The 17433-nt window shown below is 33.9% G+C and overlaps 1 protein-coding gene across 3 annotated transcripts in view; it reads right to left on the bottom strand.

Annotated features, from left to right (window-relative positions):
- LOC306875534 (aspartyl/asparaginyl beta-hydroxylase-like) overlaps positions 1-14994 on the bottom strand; it is a 32801-nt gene extending 17807 nt beyond the window's left edge. The window contains exons 1-6 of one of the 3 annotated variants that reach the window (XM_079426178.1): positions 14863-14991; positions 11891-11958; positions 9460-9609; positions 7616-7687; positions 7009-7101; positions 1467-1505 (exon numbers count right to left, since the gene is read on the bottom strand). In XM_079426178.1, the coding sequence (XP_079282304.1) occupies positions 1467-1505; positions 7009-7101; positions 7616-7687; positions 9460-9609; positions 11891-11927 (391 nt within the window). In that variant the 5' untranslated portion in view covers positions 11928-11958; positions 14863-14991. Of the gene's footprint in view, positions 1-1466; positions 1506-7008; positions 7102-7615; positions 7688-9459; positions 9610-11890; positions 11959-14862 lie in introns of all 3 variants that reach the window. The other 2 variants (XM_079426179.1, XM_079426180.1) reach the window with 2 other exon arrangements.
- Between the last annotated feature and the right edge of the window lie 2439 nt (positions 14995-17433).

Raw genomic sequence — 17433 nt, 5'->3', positions numbered from 1 at the left:
ATATTTAATTCCTGTCATTATTCACTCACTCACATGTTGTCCCAAACCTCTATTAATTTCTTGTGCTGAACACAAAAGAAGATATTTTGAAGAATGAGGGTAACCAAACAGTTGCTGGTCCACATGTTTGATATCAGGAAAAAATCCTATGGAAGTCACTGAGGACCAGCAACTGTTTGGTTTTCCACCTTCTTCAAAATAGCATTTATGTTCAGCAGAAGAAAGAAACTCATTCAGGTTTAAAACAACTTTTGAGTAAATGATGGTATAAAAAATAAAGCATTATGACAGAATTGACAGACAGATGACAGAATATTTATTTTTGGGGGAACTATTCATTTAACGTTAACAAAACAACAAAACGCAAAGAGAAAAATCAATCACTATTCTTGACTGAAACACTTTAATACAGTTGCTTTAGGAATCAGTCTATGTAGTGTTTTATTTTTATATTAGTTCATTCAATTTCATTGAATGCTCCTGCTAAATACACCTATTGTACCTGAAAATAAAGCACTGTTTGTTTTATTTGTATATTATGTGTATTTGTAATGTGTATCTTTGTTCTTATTTTTTAATAAGAAAGATAAAATAATGACAAAGATTTGTTTTATCTTCGCCCACTTTGGCCTAAATATCTGCCATGCATCTTTGTCTTTCTAGTTTGGCTGTATTGCTTAGACAACTTATAAAACCAAAATAGTAAAACTAACATGACAAAGAATCGTGATAAAATCGTGAATCGTGATATTTCTAAAAAACATCGTGATATGATATTTTTCCCATATCGCCCACCCCTACCTTGAGCCAAAAACTCATCACCAAACGCCAATGACTTGTACATATGGGTACAGTCATTTTAGACACTTTCAAAAATGTATCAACAGAGATTGAAATACAATTATTAAATACATGAACTATGTTTTCATCTTGGTTGCCACAGTTTTGGAAGCGCCTTTTTCTGTTCTAAAGAAGGGGATGTCACAATACTTTTGCCCATATAGTGCATGTACAAGTCATTGGTATTTGGTGACGAGTTTTTGGCTCAAGGTCTGCATTTAAAGTCACACTAGAGGAGTTCAGATGGGATTAGGACTTGGTTAGAATAGAAAAGGGTCCTGTCCAAACTGTTGCTATAAAATTAGTAGCACGCAATTTCCTAGAATATCATTATATGCTTAAACATTAAACATTGTATTCATGGAAATTACTAAAGTAGTCAAACCTGTTCATTAGAAGGGGATGACCCAATACTTTTGGCAATATAGTGTATGTCCCTTATAAACACACACACATAATTTGTATGTATATATGCACAGAAACATACGCATCATGTGTTCTGCAGAAAATATGTCATGCAGGTTTTGGAACAACACGAGGGCGAGTATATGACAGAATTATTTTTTGAACATTACTGAAACTAATTTATTATGCTACTAACTCGTATCATAACTCATGCTAAGTACCTCTGTCTTTTTTAAGCCCAACTTCTTTAGGTCTCTCATCTGCATTGAAAGAGGGGCAAACAGAACTTAGAAGAATGAATGACCTGGAAAGATGTGTAATTGTTGCAACTGCCAAGTTACAGAACACATGCTCTACTAAAATCCAACATTCAACACAATCACCTTTAGCTGAATACTAAAACATAACGTAAAAAAAAAGAATGCATTCGGTAAGATATAGCAAGTAATCATATCAGATGCCATTATTAGTTCTTTCAATAAAAAAAAAAAAAAAAAAAAAACCTTTTAAAGGGTGAGTTCACAAAAATGAAAATTGTCACCATTTATTCAACCTTTATAACATTCCATTTATCTTCAGAACGCAAATGAAAATATTAAAAAAAGAATTCTACGATGAGAAAAAAAAAAAATTTCCTTAAGAATTTTCCTTAAGTATGTTTTTCCACCTTAGTATCCAAATAGCATTTTCTGGAGGGAAGAACACGATAAGAATGATAAATAGACCCCACAAATCCACACACAAACACTAACCATCACCAGACAATGTGGTCCACAGCAGCAATTAAACACACACACAAAAAGGAAACCTTTAGAACTTTTTTAGAAAATTAATATTGTCAGAAGACGTATTCCTGTGTTATGATGTTATTGGTTTTCAGAAAGGGCAAAATATTGGCCTGTATCAACTAGTGAGATCACTGAAATTTGGTAAAAAAAACTGCCCAATGCATTATTAAAACCTAGAGGGTGGGTCACCTTTTGGTGTACTATAAACGTCATGTAAGAACTGTAGTCAGACAAAAAAAAAAAAAAAAACCCTGAATGACCATGATCACCAAAATGCTTGACTTAATTTTTCTAGGGAGTCTAAATAATTGATTATGAAGCATTGGTCAGGTCTAGTCTCTGCAGTGTTATTTGGCAGTAAAATTAAGTCAGCTGAGTACTAAATGACCATCCAATGACAACACTCACATATTACAGGACGACAATGCCAAGCTCAAATTGTTTAAGAGTGGTTCAGGGAGCACAATGAATCATTTCTACACATGAACTGGGCACCACAGATTCCTGACCTTAACCGCACGCAGAGCTGGTTAGATTAGTTACAAATTGTAATCCATTACTGATTCCAAATTACATGACAAAAATTGAAGTTAGTAATGTAATCCATTACATTACACATTTTAGGTAACATAATCAATCTACTGTTTGATTACTTTTGACCTAACACATTTATCACATTGATTTAAATAATAATCTTGTACCATATCTATATAAAAATACAAAAAAAAGAAAATGTTCCATTTGTTGTTACTGACAACATGAAGAACATTAAACATTACATTATGCCAAGGTTTCCTCAAACTGACATTCGTAAAAACTGCAGGGGGTTTGTGAGTTTAATGAAAAGCAAATAATAAAGTAACAATCAAAATAAAAAATGTAAATATTGTTTACCTGCATGTCATGTGACCCTTAACCAATGTCAGGGAACCGTGAACATGCAAATATGATAATTATTCAAATATTTTAAAATCTCAGGGGTACTTTAAAGGGGTCATCGGATGCCCATTTTACACAAGTTGATATGATTCTTTAGGGTCTTAATGAAAAGTCTAACATACTTTGGTTCAAATTTCTCAATGGTAGTGTAAAAAACACCTTTTTAAACCTGTCAAAATCAGCTCTGTTTTCAGCACACTGATCTAGTCCATGTTTCTTTAAATCCTAGTGAGCTCTGCTGACTCCGCCCCTCTCTTCCGTGGAGTGACGAGCAGACCATAGATGTGTAGATTCCCTTATTCGACCGCTCCAGATACGTTGACACGTCAGCCATCTCACATTCACCAAAATAATCAATGAATATTCAAAAGATATACAAGCGTATAACTTGCTGTTATAGACGCACATAGCACTCAAAGATTCACAGAACGTTCCAAAAATGGCGGATGGCTTACATATCACGGCCCATAGAAACAGTCAATAAGGAGGCATCTAGGTATATATATCTATGGAGCATACTAAACTTCAGCCATGGAACTGGCTTACTAACACATTATTAGGAAAGGCGATTTGCAAAGATTCATAAAAACCCTTATACTCACTTCTTCTGTAGATGAAGCTGGATCACAAATGATTCGCGCGAACATAGATGCATTTATGTAGATTGGGACCGGCGCATTCACTTCAAAGCGAAAGTAATGTTAATCCTCTGCCTTCAGTGGCTCAGATGTCGGGAGAAAACAACAACTGCTATATTCATTATTATATCCAACAACAAAACACCTCAATCGCTTAATCGGAGACATCTTGTCTTCCCCTGCACTGGAGGCAGACAGCTCTCAGCTCACTCAGGGCGGGTCTATGGTAAGACGCTAGTGTCAATCAACTATCGTGGGAGCGGTTTGTACAGAACGACGTCATTCTGACAGGGCTCTCAGAACAGCGGGGGGATTGTGTACACACTTCCAACACACATTTATGTTCAAACTAATTGAAAAGTGAATTTTGCATCCGCTGACCCCTTTAAGTAAATATATTAGGTGAAAGAGGTTAGGGTGACGAAAACAGTTCGGGAATCCCTGCATTATTTCTTATTTACATGTAATGCATTTTAATGTGTTTGAAAGACAAAAGCCTTCCAAAGGCAAAGTAATGCATGATTAAATAACCCTCTGCATGTTCATCAGTAGTTGATGTAATGTTGAAATGCTATGAAAACGCTTCTTAAAACTGAAATGATTTTTTGTAAAAATCCAGGGGTCAAATGCTGTGTGGCCTCTCAAATTTCTGCATATTTATATCCATCTCACTAGTTACTGGTCTTTGCGTGAATGTCAGCAAAACTAGAAGACTTTCAGACTGCATACAAGCGGTGGGCTATTTTAGAAGGGAAAATTTAAAAGACGAAAAAGAATTAGGGACAATCAATAAATTATGAATAATTTATTGATATTGAATAATATTTAATCATGTAATTATTAAAAAAGTAACTGTAGTCTGATTCTGAGATTTTAAAATGTAAATTCATCTAATTACAAGTACTTAATTTTTGGAATCTGATTATGTAATCCAGATTGCATGTGATCAGATACTACCCAGCTCCGACGGCACACAAATACTTCGGGATGTTCTGGGGAAGACTTTATGGAGTGATTTGACTCTTCTGTCATCAATGCAAGATTTCAACCAAAAAAGTTACCCAGCTCTGGACAGAACTAAATGTCGCAACATTCCTTATGGTTGTCATAACTAATGTGTGCCATAATCATAAAACAGGTATGCAGTGCATCCCACTAATTTGAAATATCTTGATTTTGATCTAATTAGTTGACCAGATGCTGCACTAGTGGAGAACAACAGTATGTTTACAGTCAAAGCTAAAACGACGTTAACATTAGCAGAACCTCAAGTGGTTGAAAGAATGTAACAAAAATAATGTTTAACGTCACAATTGTTACCTTCTATTTGCAATAGTTTATATCCAGCTGGTTGCTTTTATGCATATTTAAAGCTAGTGACATGAGAAAGCAAACTGATATGTTCATTCAGCGACAGAAACATAAAACTAATCTGATTTCAGTTTTTTTTATCGTCACTGATACATAATTTTTTTTATTTTGATTAGATTAATTATTAAGACTTCTAAAATAGAAGCAAAAAAAGTGTAAGAATATACAATATACATACAATATATGTTTGTATGTAATTTCAATGCTATGGCCCTTTGTTGCCATTTCATATAAATCCCAACAATCATGGTTAAAGATGGCCATCTTTAAATATCACACTTTACAATAGGAGTCATTTTGGAACGTAAACTAAGGTTAGTAAATGCTGTATAGAATCTCGTTAAGTTGTTAAATTCAACATTTACCAATACATTAAAAAAATGTTAAAAGTTGTTTACATTTTAAAGTTGGTAAATATTAAAGCTGTTATTTGTTATCACTAATTAATGCACTAAAATGAATGATCACTGTATAATTAATATATTATTATTTATTTAATTTAAAAAGTACAGTATATTTTCATGGTCCAATATTTTTCCTCTTTTTTTTTGTCAATAAATGTTTTTGCTTGGAGCATTGTTTGTTTTCATTCTTTTATTTTAAAAACTATTGGTTGATTAATCGGTTATTGGTAAAATCCACTATCGGTTGATATTGTCAATTCAGTGCAGCAACTTCCACATGCGATTTAACAACACATTTACTTGTTTAAACCTACTATTTCTACGTATTATTAGCATCCGACATACTTATATAAATCCCCCCTACAATTTTTATAACTTGGTTTAAAAAAAAAAAAAAAAAAAAAAAAAAAGTTAATACCAATACTATTTCAGTATTGAATTTCGATACAGATTTTCATGATTCTCAATAACAAAACGCTAATACGCTTGGATTCCACAAATTTGATCCATACTTTTGACCTTTTTTGTTACGGTCACTGGTTCTAATTCCATTTTCCATCAGAACATTTTTAACCCTCTGGCCCTCTTCGGTCACTTTGGACCGCGAAGGAGGCAAGTGTGACTCCTAAACGAAGAGGGCCAGAGGGTTAAGAAAAATACACAATACTGTGAACAGAATTTGGGAAATTAGGAAGTTGAACTATGCTGGCTTGTGGCCTTTAGAAGGATATATTAAGGCTCAAAAATGCAACTCATGATATGGTCTGTCATAGAGGTTTTAAACTAATTTAAAAATCAGTTTGGAGAAAAACTTTGTGTGTCCTTATAAGGAAACACTTAATGTTGTATGTAGGCTGCAAAGATTAAGATTTTTTATGTGTACAAGTATAAGATAAGTACTGTATGTGCAAATTAAAACATTTTCATTACTGTTTTGACAGCTAATATTGTTGAAGCACATTGCATTACACACAGCTGACCTTCTCTGTATAAATTTTGCAACACAGACACCATGCAGGGATCTACAAAGTGATGCATCAGACAACCATTACATGGAGGACATGCAGTGCCACTTAAACATAAATTCAAATGAAAGTGTCAATTATCAATAACAGAAATTTTCATTATATTAATTCAAAAATAATAAAAAAAACCTTTTCAAATTGACAAATAGATTTAAAAACAAATTCATGAATTTGTTTTAAAAAATGTAGCTAAATGTAACAATAATAATAATACATTGATACATAATTTGAATTGCTTTTTACAAAAATGCATTTTAATAAATCAAAAAACAATTATATTTATTCAAAAAATACATTTACACAATATTTTAAAATTTAATTTATTTGTATAATAGTTTCAAATAATGTCAATTTGAAAAGTTTATTTTTAACCATAAACTCTCATGAATCCACTTCAGTCAAGTTAGGGTGCCAAAAGCCAAGTCAGAATAAAATGCTTCTTCAAAGACCTCAAACAACACACCAATGGATGCCTTCCAACATGCCAGTGTAACAGAAAAGCTACATCTTTTTGCAGCTTTCTCAGTGCAAGCAAGCACAATCGACAAACACAAAGCATAGGCACAGATGGCCATGATAGCCACAAAACATTCTTTACATGTAAGCTTGGAATGGCCTGCTTGGATACTGTCTCCCTCTGTTGTGATATTTTTTCTTAAGGTTTTTCCCTTAGAAGCCACAGTAGCATTTTCTGAAGCAAAGAAATTTGTATGAATGATACTGATCAATAGAATGGCATATGTGCACACACATAGAAAGATAAATCAACGCTATCAGCAGACAACACTACAGCAGTTATTAATAACCACTGTATATACACCAAACTCTTTACACTTACCTGAATCTAATTCTGAACTATACAAAAACAAAAGTTTATAAAGGAAAATATGAGCTATGAGATGCCAGCCTCACTTACACAAAACAAAATAGTTTCATGCTAAGTATTTGCTAACACCATCACATGACAGAAAACCTCAAATGCAGACACTTCTGCATTTGAGACACAGTGGAGCAGTATAACATGTTCATGGCATCCTCACATTTAAATTTAGTGACAAAAAAAACTTTAGACCACTTATCTTAAGCCTGAACATAAATAAGGGAGATAAAAAAAGAGAGATAGAAAGAGTTGACACTTTTGAATGGGTTGTCACCTCAGTCAGTCATGCCGGAAAAAAGCAAGTAAACAAGTAGATCTCACTCACCCAACAAAACTTTGGCATCTTCTACATCAAAGTCTCCATCGCCATCAGCATCATATACTCCTCCAAGAGCACCTTTCATTGAGCAAGGATAAAAGAAAATACTTGTGAAACGAGCAAGTGAAGATGTAGAGTAAAGAGGGTCCAACACAATAACACGGTAAACCAAATGCGTTTTCAAACATAATTTCTTGCCCCAGAACCCGTTTATGCTTTTGTTGGTCTTGTACATCTGAACCATGACGTTGTTAAGGCCCATTCACACGGATCATGACTTAACAGTATACATCTCTGGTTTGGGCAATAAAAACTTAATTCCTGATGGGTGTGAACTGTCTATTCTGTTTGTCCCTCACAAATCAATCAGCAAACATTTACATTTACTGTACATTTATCTCATGCTGTGATCAATATTATGAAAGACAGCTAGAATAACTAGATTCATTTATGGTTTATGACCCTCCCTATCCAACCTGGTGTGTCTATGATTACTGGTCCTACCATTTAATTAGAAGTTTTTATCAACCAAGCTCTGCAACAAGATAATCAATATTTACACACTCTGTGATCAACAGAAGTGTCTAATTCTGACAAAACATGGAAAAGTTTGTTAAACTTTGCAGTTCATGCTACAGTTAAAATAAGGTCTTATATATAAAACATTGCGACTGAACCGAATCATTTAAACGGTTGATTCATTCAGGAACGAAGCATGTTGCTCAGAAATGCAAAACTAGCTGTTAGAAATCATTTTTTGTCGGCGAAATGGAGCAAAAACAGGCAATATGGTGTCTAAAACGTAAGTCTCTTAATATTAACTTATTGTTTATGGAACTGTTGTATAAAATCAATATCACATTTGTAATCATGTTTATTTTTGAAGAAAAAAACAGCACTCTTCGTGTGATTTTAACTGTATGAAGCGTAAATATATACATTTTCTGCCCCAATATCTTGACTTTTGCGATCATTCTTAATGCATTTTAATAGACCGAATCATGCACTGAAAGAATACACTCTAAATGCGCACGTGCACTGTTTAACCGGCTTCATCACCACGTAGGCTAATGCAAGCGTGCACTCCGTTGGTGTTTTGTTTGGTTTTTGCAGAATACTCGATATTGTCAAATTGCACACCGTTAAAACAACAATTACGATATTATCGCAGACGATATATATCGCATCACCCCTACTTGTCACGTTCCTGGCATTTAAAAAAAAAATGTGCCACTCTTATTGAAAACAACTGAAAAAAAAAGAAATACAGTAGCCTTGGGGAAAAAAAACACTTTGGGGGACATGCGGTCTAACACTCTTAAGCACCGGTGGGGGATTTTGTAGAGACAAGTTGAGCACCACTAAAGGCGGGCATTTAAGGAGGTTGTCCTCCTGGACTTAAACAGGAGAGATGTGACAATTTGCTATGAACTTGTGCACTCAATGCCAAGAAGGGAAGAACAGGATACTTAAAGTTATGAAGTACATGCCAAGTCCTAGAACATTACACAGTTATTGTATTCAATCAAGGGCGGTTCTGCAACCCTTTATTTAAACAATATAATTTACTATTCATTATATAAATAATACAAGAAAAAAAGTGAAGAAAAAATACAGTATTAATAAATTATTTTTCTAAAAGTATTTTTTCAGAAGGTGTGTTTTCAGGTGATCTCTCATACCCACACACTTTTACATTACTATAAAAAATGTTGACGCAAACACTCCAAATATCTGCAAGAATCATTTAGGAGATAATTTGTTTAGTCAAAAAATTTAAATAAAATTTACCACAAAATTTGAGCAGTCTGCATTCCTGCAAGACTATTTAAAAAAAAAATCTAACTTACCAACCACACGGTTGTAGTCAACTAGGTCAAACCACAAGACACCCACAGACAGCCAAGCTCCCAGCAAAGCCAGTACCAACAGCCAGCTAAAGAAAGAGTTGTCCTGTGTCTTTTTTTCACTCTTAATGGCTGTATTTCCACCTGGAGAGTCTGAGAAGATACACAAAATCAGATATGAGATACTCAAAACTACTGTCTCTGTCAGAAGCTATCATTCTAAGTTAAATGCAAACCAAATGTCGAAAAACTGAATACAGAAGTAGAATTAGAAACAGATTAGGTCTTTATTGGAGAAAATATGATTCTCAGTATGCAAAGGGAATTTTATTAAGTGCACTGTTTGTTACAGTGTTTACTTGCTTTTTATTCATGTTTTTAATCATTTTATTTTTGAAAAATAAAATAGGCGATGCTGATATGTTACAGAGCTGGGCAGATATATCCATCCATCTCTGTAACATATCTGCATCGGCCATTGCAAAAAAACCTATATCGGACCACCTTTCGTTTTATAGGTTTGGAACAACATGAGGGTAAGTACATGACATTGTTCATTTTTTAAGTGAACTATAACAAAACTAACAATTTAATATCATCCTGTTACATTTGTCACCCCTACTGGCATTATGGAGTTTTCAGTTCGGTAATACTAGCTCTTCTGGCATTGTGCACTTATTCTATAAAAGTACCTGCAACGTCCTGAAATGAGGTCAAATGTTGAATGTAAAAAGCCACAGGGAATGGTTCACTCACAGAGGCAAATAACAAAGGGTTAAAAAAACACGATCATATAACAGATTGTATTACACTTGACTGGCAAGGTCGTCTGTATGTTACATGCACATACAGACGTGTGATCATACATGTCTAGTTATCTGACTAGCTGTATAAGATTGTGTGCTACGCTAACATATTACTTCACAGACATTACTGGCTTGTACTTTTACATCCATATTATTATAAATTGACTGTTTATTGCTGGTCTGTGGTTTTACAGTGCTGTAATTTTGAAAGATTTCATATTATTTTAAGGTGATCTTAAAGGGTACACTACTATGAAAATCACACAACTTCAGAGTATCATCAATAAGAAAAAGTATAATTTTACAGATATTGTTAATAATAGTTGTACATATTAAAATATGTATGAACTTAATACATGACCTAAACTATTTATTAAAAATCCTGTCATTTTAATAAATATTACATGAAATGTATTACAAATTGTTGCTGCTCCCATTAAGCTCAGTGTGCTCTCTTTAAGCTCTTCCACATTGAACGTCTATGTAAATACTTCATAAACAGACTTTAAATATTAACTGATGGTTGTCACTTAAAGTTAAGTTAATCAGTTTTCTATGGATTCTGTCAACTCAAATCTGCAGACTGGCTCTGATCTTTGGCAATGAGCATTAACTTCTCCAGACTGTAAATCTGTGGGAAATCAGGGCAGAAATCATGTAGTGTATTCCAGTCATGAGAGACTATAGATAAGTTGACATCCATGTAATAAGAGCCTTCACAATGAGGCTAGTTTCTTTGTTCATCCCCATCAATTAAATGTTTTATTGGTTTGTTTTATTTGATTTTTGAATGTTACTTAGCTGAACATGGACTAGTATAGATGTTGATATATGCTTTAAAGACACTTCATTATGAATATATAACTGATCGACTTGAGTCCCTTGTTGCTTGATTATAGTGTTTTAGCTGCTTTTTTTGTGATTGACTTTGTACCTTCAAAAATATATATATTTACAATGATTCTTTACAATTTTTCCTTAAAATAAACAAGAATTTTTAATAAAACATGTGAGCTTAATGGGAACAGTGGTGTGCTAAAAGGGTACAAATATATACCCATTAAGCACAGCCAGACTTTTTGAATTTAATGATGTATATCTTAATTAAAATGCTTTTGTCATTTAAAATAAAATTCAATATTTGTGTGTGTGAGATTAATATTTTATTTTAACATAACTTTTTGTACTGAAACCAATATCTTGTGGACTAAAAATGTCTCAATGTAGATTTTGGTGAGCTTAATACATTTACCCTACATGTGTGTGTGACCACAATTAGTATCACAGTGATTAGTCAGTCCAAAACACAACCAAATATCAATCTATCAAACATACATTTGTTAAATGAAAATATTATTACAAAAAGTTGTTACAACCAAAACTACAGTGGCGTGTTATTAATGAACTACAAATGGCATGACATAATTTAACAAGCTCACACTTTATGAAAAATGCAATACACAAACACACAAAAAGATTAACTTTAGACTTTCATGCTCAAACCAGCACTGAGGTCAACAACCTCATGTGAAACGTTACACTATATCTGACGGATATAGATTTTGCTCACACCACACCAGTAAAAGCACCAGCAAAAACAGCCCACGTCTAAACATGTCAGACTATACCTGTCATTTTGGCTCCATCTACACTGGTTTCAGCCATGCTTGGAGGTTTCTAGTTTTTGCAAACTAAACTGCAAAAGAAAAGCAAAGCTTTTTCTGCTCACATGAAGTACATGTCACTGGTTTAGCTGCAACACGATATATGCACAGCGTCTCCTGGGTATTTTTAGAGCTGCTGTACACACACCCTCTTTTGAACCTCATATGGAGACAACAGTTATAGCTAACACACACATACTAACACAATTGACCCTCACTGAGCCCGCCACCCTACATTACTGTTTCTTCTAAGAAAAAAGACCAGACTAAGCTGCAACTTTCATGAGATTTTTTTTAAAGTGTTAAAATAATTAACACCTAAACTGCACTTTGTAATAAAACGCTTAAAAAAGATCATGACAGCACCAAAATACATCCAGACTAAATCTAGTACATTCTGTTCATGTAAATATAATATAGGGTAAGATGGGAGAAGACCTTTAAAATAATGTGTATTTACTTGTATATTGTAAAATTTAGATAAGATTTGTTAAACCTGACTTTTAAAGCTATCATGACATTATTTTTTAAATAATTTTAATACGTTACTCAAGGTTCACTTGTTTAAGTTTAAAAACATTAAAACATTATCCATATAAAACTGTCATTTTAAGACAAATCGGTGTTATCTGGTTTCTCCCAAGGAGTTTTTTGTAGCTTGCCACAGTAGCCTTCAGCTTGCACACAAGGGGACTAACAACACACTATTACATAATTTGTATAAATATTATGTTATGACTTTCAATTATAAAGTAAAACAAATTAATAAACAAAGCTATATATAATATATAGCTAATATAACCTGTGTGATTGTTTACATCACAAATTGTAAACTATATTATTGCATAGCTCTATATAGAAGTTGTATATCTAACTGTGACTATATGGCATGAAGATATTAAAAGATTATAAGCATGTTGGTTATGGTTTTCTGTAAAGCTGATTTGAAACAATGTTGTGCATCAAATAAATTTGATTTAACTTGACGTTTATTTACGTATGCACCAACACACCAATTTGAAGCATATCCTCATACAGCAAATGTGGGATATACTGTATATTCCTAAAGAGATAATTCACCCCAAAATGAAAGTTAAATACTGAGACAAAATAATGTGAATACCCAGTATTTATATTTTTTTTTTTTTGCCGTTTATATTCTCTAGGATGTATATTAGTGTAGTGTAAGTTGTGTTCAGAAGTGTTTAGTACAAGCCATGGGTGAACTGGGTGACTTAAACTTCTGAAAATGGCAAATCATGGAAGCCCGTTTAGCAGTCTGTAACATTAACAGTTCAATCATTTGGTGTTGTAAAAAGACTTCTTCAGCAAAGAAGAAGAGTAGGCTAAATGATAGAGACAGTCAAATACTAAGAACTGTGTCCAAATAACACAGAACTACTGCAGCAAAGTGACATCAAATTTTCACACTGAAGACCGTTTCTGCAAAAACTGACCACAGAGAACTTCAAAAAGCCAACATCCATGAAAGAGCTGCAACTGATAAAACTTTAATCACAAACACTAATGCCAAAATGTGAAAAAGATGGTGTCATCATGATCATAAACTTGGATATTTGGAGCACCAAGATGAACATCTGCCCTGGCTAGGTTACCTGACTTAAATAGTATCAAACAACTGGGGGAAGCTTTTGAAAATAAGAGTTTCCTTCCTTTAATGAGTCTTTCATTACTCAGCCTTATTACTCTGGTTAAATCTATGAGATAATGCTGCATATATTTGTCTATTGCACTATAGTATGTTGTCATTTTTGTTGCTATTGTTAGATGTGTCCTTATTTCTTGTATTATGATGCTATCAGAGTTACTGTGTTTTGTTTCTCCCTGAAGCCACTGGCAGATGTTTTATAGACATTCAACTGGAGACTATTCAAAAGTTGTATGAATCTATTCAAAGAGGTTAGAAGCTGTATTAAATGCAAACGATGCTAAAACACCTTAATAATGACATACTGCCTATTTATCAGGTGTTCACTTTAATTTGCCCAACCCCTGTACAATTACGTGAAATTTATTCTTGAATGAGGAAAAAAAAATGGAGAGTGGAACTTGATTTTGTCCATTGGGACTAACTGCTGCACATCTGTATCACTGCAGCTCAGTGACCTCTGAGTGGGAGAGACTTGTGAAGAAGGAAGACAGAAACCTCCAAGTGATTCACTATGGAGGTGTGGTTAGAGAAAATCAATGAAAACAGCTTAAAAACTTAATGCCATAGTAGTTTATATATTTAATTTCTAACAACTTTATTGTCATTATTTGTATTATTACATTTAGGTCTATTTTGCCTAACACGCTCGGTATGTTCAGCTCTCTCCTAATGATACTGATGTTGATCTGAATTAGGTGTGTTAGATAAGGGAGATATACAATTTGCAGAGTGGTGGGGCATCACACAGAAGCTATTTAAGATGCTTCAAACAATGCTAGATGGCTCAAACTGCATGTTGTTTAAATGCCGGCAGTTTAGGGGTTCATTAACTGCACAAGTTCATTATTTTTCTAAATATTTGAACTGTTAAACACCCCCTTTTTTTATTTTTGCTTACTTTTTTCCCCTCTTGATCATTATTATTTCATGCCTACGTCATTCCTTCCAATCTGCTCAACATTTCATTCAAATCAAGCTCAATGAAAATAAGGATTTTCAGTCCAAATGAGTCAACAATGTGACACTAAAATACTTTTTGGTTGCATGTAAACATAGTTAATGAAAAAGTACTGACACCACCCCATTCTGTATGAAAATCATTCTTTCATTACTGCGTGGATAACACACTGAAATTGCTTGATCAAATCTAACACCTGAATTGCGACATTTAAATATTATTGCGTTATAAAAAGCATCTGAATCTATGTATTGAGCCCCACATAAAGAACAATTTACTTGTATGAAAAAACTTAATTAACGCCACCTTTTCTCGCCTGGTTGCGAACCGTTTTCTTCCGCTTCATGATAACAGAGGGAGAAAGTTTGAAGAGGCTTGTTATGTTAATCTCGCAATCTAAAATTTCTGCATTTCTTCTTCTTCTTCTTGTTTAATGGCGATTAACTCCTAAGGAGCATTATCGCCACCTACTGTGCTGGATGGCAACTTAACCTTGGGTGATAAGTCTGAAGTTTAAAACTGTTTCCTTTTCCTTCTCACAAATGGACCATTGACTATCTATCTATATTTCCTTATTGAACCTTACTCTATCATCCCACATACATCATCATTATTCAACATACCTGCAATAGAGGTTTCATTGAGCTTCATCCGGCGCTGCGTGTTCAGCTCCTCCGTCCACACTCATCCCCCATGGCGGGTTCAACGTTTCAAGCATACTATATTCTAAATCCCAAACCTGAATCATATATAAACGCAATTAGTGCTCTATATATCTGTCTGTCCATTAAACCTTTTCCTAAAATATCCTCATTCCTCATTCTATCCTCTCCATTCTTCAAATAACTGACTAATACATCCCGAAATCTATTATACTTACTACAAATAAATAATACATGACATACACTTTCAGATACACCACATACATCACATAATCCATTTTCATGTAACCCCATAATTGCCAGTGTTGAGTTTAACCCTGTATGTCCCAGTCTTAACCTAGACAGCAATACTTCTTCTTTCCTATTTCTTCCCTGGCAATTTATCCTCTCTACTGTCTGTGTGATACTATAACACCATCTCCCTGTGCTACTACTGTCCCATCTATTTTGCCACTTATTCATTAACTTTCTCTTTAAAATCGATTTTGCCTCCTTTTTCCCCATAGGTACTTTAACATCCACCTCCCTCTTGCTTTTTTTGCTAGTTTATCAGCAACTTCATTACTAGATACCCCAACATGTGCTGGTACCCAACAGAAATACACCACTATTCTAGCCTCTTTCAGTCTGTATAATGATAAATATACTTCCATTAACAAATCTTCTCTGTCTGATCTTGCATGTACTATACTAATTAAAGCTGAAGAAGAATCTGAACATATTACTACTTTATTTGGTCTGACTTGTTCGACCCACTGTAGTCCTATTATTATAGCTGTTAACTCTGCAGTGTACACGGACATCTCATCAGTCAACCTCAAACTAATCTGTTTTTTAAAATGTGGAATATATACACCTAATCCAACCTTTTGACTGATAGGTTCCTTAGAACCATCTGTAAATATTTGTAGTACTGAATAAAATGTGTTTTTTAAAAAAGCATTAACTTCATTTCCAATGTACTCCTCTTTGGACTTGTCTAGTAAGCTCAAATCTACAAGCGGTTCAGGGACTTTCCATGGTGGAGTATCAGTAAGTGGTATATTGGGACAGAAGATCTTATTATCCATGCAACATTCCTTAGCCCATACTCTGCTCTTCCATCCAAAACTGTGTCCTCCATCATATGAGTATTCCCAGCACTCCTCCAATACTTTGCGAGTAAGGTGATTATTTGCTGATTGTTGAAGATTTACCCAGTACGTAATTGCCAGTTTTTCCCTTCTAATATCTAGAGGCATCTCTCCCATTTCTACTCCAATTGCATCTACAGGGGATGTTTTAACTGCTCCACAACATATTCTTAGTGCTTTGGATTGAATTATATCTAATTTTTTCAGTAAAGACTTGGTTGCCGAACCATATACAATACATCCATAATCAAAGCAAGAACGAATCAATGCTTGATACATGCACAACAATGCACTACGGCTAGCTCCCCAATTGTGACTAGCAACCGTACGCATGCAATTTAAGATCTTTTTACACTTTGACTCAATTTTACTGATATGACATTTCCATGTTAATTTTCCATCAAACCATAATCCAAGATATTTTAAAACAGGTACTCTTTCCAATGTTTGATCATACAACTTCAGATCTAAATGTTCATTCCTCTTGTTCTTTGTGAATAACATATATTGTGTTTTTGAGACTGAAAACTTTAGACCCCAATCCAATGACCATTCTTCCACTTCTTTAATTGACTCCTGAATGCCTTTAACCACATTTTTAATATTACGGCCTCTCTTCCATAATGCTCCATCATCTGCATAAAGAGCCAATCCTATTCCTGGTTTATTAACTTTATCAAAAACATCATTGATCATTAAATTAAACAATAATGGGCTAATTGCACTACCCTGTGGAGTTCCATTTAGAATGTTATAAGGAGCTGATAATTCTTCCCCAATTTTCACCTGAAAAGTGCGTTCTCTTCTTCTTCTTCTCCTTGTAATGATGTTTTATGGCGGAGGGCAAACCAACTTTTGGTGCATTTACCGCCACCAACTGAACTGGAGTGTGAAGCACTAATAAGTACTAACAATAAAAAAAAAAAAAGTAAATCATAATTCTAAATTCTCCTGATTAGTCCTATTTCTTTAATATATTTTATAATAGCACCATAGATTTAACCTTGTTCTGCATGCTTTTTCAAAAGGCTTGTCAAATTAAATGATTCAACACCTATATTTCTTACTTCCTTATTGAGTTT

The sequence above is a fragment of the Barbus barbus genome, assembly GCF_936440315.1.
Source record: "Barbus barbus genome assembly, chromosome: 1".
NCBI lineage: Eukaryota > Metazoa > Chordata > Actinopteri > Cypriniformes > Cyprinidae > Barbus > Barbus barbus.
This window is presented reverse-complemented; position numbering and strand designations above follow the sequence as displayed.